This window comes from Carlito syrichta, unplaced genomic scaffold, assembly GCF_000164805.1.
Source record: "Carlito syrichta isolate Samal-C Ts95f unplaced genomic scaffold, Tarsius_syrichta-2.0.1 Scaffold306821, whole genome shotgun sequence".
In the NCBI taxonomy this organism is placed as follows: domain Eukaryota; kingdom Metazoa; phylum Chordata; class Mammalia; order Primates; family Tarsiidae; genus Carlito; species Carlito syrichta.
Genome location: NW_007250917.1, coordinates 429,429 through 433,763, shown reverse-complemented (window position 1 = coordinate 433,763; position 4,335 = coordinate 429,429). Strand labels below are relative to the sequence as shown.

The window sequence follows — 4,335 nt, the reverse complement described above, 5'->3', positions numbered from 1 at the left end:
CTGGGAGGAGACTGAGCGTCCGGCCAAGAAACTCCGGAGCGGCCCGGACGAGGCGGAGGAGGAGGAGGAGCAGCGCTGGAAGCCGCCCAAGCGGAAGGTCGTGCTGCTAGTGGCCTACTCCGGGAAGGGCTACCACGGCATGCAGGTGAGGCGCCCACAGCCGGGAGGGCGCCGAGGGCCGCCCACAGCTGGGCCGGGCCGCCTGGTTCAGCGCTGGTTTTCTCGTGGGCGCTGTGGCATCGGGTGGGGACCCCAGTGGATGCCTCTTAGGGGCGGCCACCCAGGACACGGCTTCCCTGGCCGTGGTCTTCATCCACTCATCTAGCGGGCCTGGGGGTCCGGTCAAGCGAGTTGGAGAGTCAGACCCCAGCGACTTTGATGGGCCCCTCCGCTCTCCAGTTCCTGGGCCTACTGGGATGCTCCGTCATCACGACACAGCCCAAGGTCCGTTCTGCCAGTCCCCCTATGCTGCGGTTTCCCTGTCAGTAGGGTGTGAGGTGAGCTGAGAGCAGGGACGACACGGGGACCTCAGGGGTCCTTGTGATGGTTTGCCACGTGTTTAGGGGACAGAACTGATTACTAAATGTGTGAGATTGGGCCACTACCCACCCTCAGGACTGCCTAGCCCCCCATATGGATGTTTTCCGGGAGGCTGGGTGTGTAGGCACCCTGGGGAATGCAGGTAGATTTTATTTTGTTCCATCTTGTTGTCAGTTTTGTGGTTCTCACTTAGTTCCTTGTTATTTAAGCAATTTTTCATTTTCTTATTATAATCGTTCTTTAGAGGCAGAGTCTTGCTCTGTCTCCTAGGCTGGAGTGCCATGGTGTGATCATAGCTCACTGTAGCCTCTATCTCCTGGGCTCAAGTGATCCTCCTGCCTCAGCTTCCCAACATACTGGGACAAAAGCACCACCATGCCCAGCTCCTTAAGCTTCTTTAAGTCACAGTAAGAAACCCTGTGCTGTGTGTGGAGTTTCCAACTGAAACAAAAGTTTAGAATGTGTGGCTTCATTTTGCCAGGTGTTACAGTAACTTTTACAGTAGAAGTTATAAAAGCAATGAACTACTTTGTGTCTGATTTGATTTTATTTTATCTTTTAAGTGTAGGCTGAAATTAGCTGGGTGTGTTGGTCGTACACCCCTGTACCAGCTACTTAAAGGCTGAGGCGGAAGGATCACCTGAGCCCAGCAGGTCGAGGCTGCAGTGGCTGTGAGTGTGCCCCTGCATTCCAATCTGAGAGACAGAGTGAGACTCTGACTCAAGAAAAAAAAAAAGTGCTGGCTATACCTCAGAAGCAAATCTCTGTGGATTGTGGTAATAGGCTGGAGAATGTGGCTTTAGGCTAACTGAGTCAGGTGCGAGCAGGACCAGAAGCCACGTGCACTGCTTTTTGTGAGTGACTTCAGTGCTTTTTGGAGAGTGATTTTGATTATGTGTGGTTTTGGCCTGAGGTGCTGTTCTGGCCTGTATCTCAGCCTTTGTTTGCCTCAGTTTCCTGGGAAATGGAGGAGTGGAGAGTGAGTCGGGGCTGAGTGAAGGGTTGTTTTTCCTGTGTGTTCGTGTTTGTTTACATCCTTTGAGAAGCGGTTCTGATTTTATGCTGACTAAAGAGATTGGACTTAAATTATAGTGGGAAACTGGGAAGGCAGACTTTGGGAAGGACTTCCCACGCATGATGAATCTCGGCAGAGTGCTTGCAAGCCCTTGTGCCCCTGCCATGGACAGGCTCTCTGTGAGCCTGGCAGACCGGCTCTCTGCTTGGCCACGAGTAGGGTGTGGATCTCACTGATGCTGTGTGATCCCACAGCCCCGGAGAATCCTAGGGTTCACAAGAGGGACAGGGTGGTGAGGGCTTAGAGAAAGTGAGGGCCGCTAGCCCAGCCCTGACCTGCTGTGCCTCTGTCAGGGGACAGTGTTGTGTGTTACTGGAGGTGCTCCTGCCATGCTGAGGGAGGGGCTGGCCCCTGCAGCCCGAGCTGCGGCCCAAGTGGTCCTGAGACACACTGGCCTGTTGAGGGCTGGTCTTGATCTGACGGAGCAGGGGAGGCGCCTCAGGGAACGCCCACTGCTCGTGTCTCACCAGGTCGTAGACTTTCCAGAGACGGGTGGCCTCAGGTGACCCTCCTCCCACAGGTTCTCCTGTGGCCATAGGAAGGGCTCCCTGCTGCCATATGTGCACGTGGCACGCACCCTTTCCGTGGAGCAGCCACCCGGGCGAGCCCCACCCACTGTTTCCTCTCATCCCCCAGAGGAATGCCGGGTCCTCGCAGTTCAGGACCATCGAAGATGACTTGGTGTCTGCCCTCGTGCGGTCAGGCTGCATCCCTGAGAACCACGGTGAGGACATGAGGAAGATGTCCTTCCAGCGGTGTGCCCGCACTGACAAGGTGAGCGGCAGCCGCCTCTGCCCCACCCTGTGGGCACAAACAGTACCTGCATCTGGGTGTTCGTCGCTGGCAAGAGAGTGTTCTTTGTGGCCTTTGCCGTCCCTGTTGACTGTCCTCGGCTCGCTCGTCCCTGCGGGGGGTGGGGGGGGCACAGCGACCGGGACACCTCCCTTCCGTCCGGCAGTGGGCTCACCGCAGTGCAGGGTGAGCGTGTGGCCACAGAGGCAGCTGCACTTGGAACAGGACGCTTTCCAGTAGTCACGTCAAGAGGGAAAGGTCAGTAGCTAAAGCTGGCTTCAGTAAACGGCTTCTCTTGTCAGTCCCGTGTGTCCACTAGAGCCTCATTCAGCACGTAAGCAGTATATGCATTTCCTGGTGGGACACTTGGCATTCTGGGTGTGCTGAGGCCACGCTCACAGCACGTCTCCACCACCTGGCCTTGCTATATAGGTTTCGTAGCCACGTGGCTGGTGGCCCAGCACCGTCCATTCAGAGCCTCAAGGCTCAGTCACACTGGTTTCCACTGGTCTGCACTTCTACCCCAGGCTCCGCCACTGGCCTGTGTGACAGCCTTGCTGGGTGGTCGCGCCACGTACGTTCTTGTGCCTGGGACGGAGCATAGGGCTGGGTTTGGGCAGTGTGGCTTCCCTCAGGAGTAGAGGCGTCACCAAAGGGAACCTGGCACTGGGTAGGCAGGGACGGTGGGGCCTGAGGGAATACGCAGCTCTTCCAAAGCACACATAAAGCCTCAGCGAGCGTGGCACCTGCCTCCCTTGCTGCTCCAAGCCCTGGTGCTGTCGCACGTTCCCAGGCCGCCGAGGGCATTGGGGGTCTGTCATAGATGTGACTTTTTCCCTCTGGAAATCTGAAGGAAGCTGTGACTCTCATCCCACAAATGTCTAGTTCAAAGGTACACAGACCCCTGGGACAGGGGCCAGGCCAGAATGCAGAATTGGAGCTGGCACATAGACAGGGTGGGGCACAGACGGGGCCCACGAATTCCCTTCTGGCAGGCCATGAGATGGTGTGCTCATGACTCGAGACAGCCAGCCAGCCAGCCTGGGCAACAAGTGAGACCTGGTCTCTCAACAGAAGTGGGCCAAGCGTGGTGGTGCCCGCCTGTAGTCCCAGCTACTCAGGAGGCTGAGGTGGGAGGATCACCTGAGCCCAGGAGTTTGAGACTGCAGTGAGCTGTGATCATGCCATTGTGCTCCATCTGGGCCACAGAGCACAATCCTGTCTCTAAAATAAATGTGTGCATACATGCAAGATAAAGAATCAGTTCTGTCGTTCTTACTGTTTTTCTTTATTCTTGATTGGAAAATATTTTTTATTTAGGAATTAAGCTGGAGAGAGAGAAAGAGGAGATTCACTTTCCCTAGGGAAGGGAGGAGGCCAAAGCTGAAGAAAACATAGCCTGGCCATATCTCAGAGAGCACATGGCCACACCATAGCTTAGCAAGGCAATGGCAGCAATGGCCTGGCAACGACCCTTACTGTTTTTCAAGGCAGAAGAAAGTAGACGAGACTGCCTATTCTGTGCTTCGTTGCTTATACTTCAGGAAACCTACAGGCAGGAGAGTGCCACTCACGGCCCCAGCAGCCCACCCTGCTGGCGGACGATGGTGTGTGTTCGTTTTGTTTTTTTAATGGTTTTATTGAAAAATAATTCAGCCGGGCTCGGTGGCTCAGCCTGTAATCCCGCGCCTTTGGGAGGCTGAGGTGAGTGGATTGCCTGAGCCCATGGGTTCGAGACCTGCCTGGGCAGGCAAGACCTCATATCTACAACAAATCAAAAAAATTAGCCGGGTGTGGTAGTGCGCGCCTGTAGTTCCAGCTACTCGGAAGATTGAGTCGGAAGGATCGCCGGAGCCCAGCAAGTCATGGCTGTGGTGGCCGGGAGCCACTGCACTCCAGTCTGGGCGACAGTGAGACTCCAACTCAAA

At 55.7% G+C, this 4,335-nt stretch overlaps 1 protein-coding gene across 1 annotated transcript in view; it reads left to right on the top strand.

The window, feature by feature from the left end:
- Positions 1–4,335, top strand: part of PUS1 (pseudouridylate synthase 1) — a 19,031-nt gene that overhangs the window by 4,905 nt on the left and 9,791 nt on the right. The window contains exons 2-3 of the mRNA XM_008063396.2: positions 8–145; positions 2,252–2,389. Coding sequence (XP_008061587.2) covers positions 8–145; positions 2,252–2,389 — 276 coding nt within the window. The remainder of the gene's footprint in view (positions 1–7; positions 146–2,251; positions 2,390–4,335) is intronic.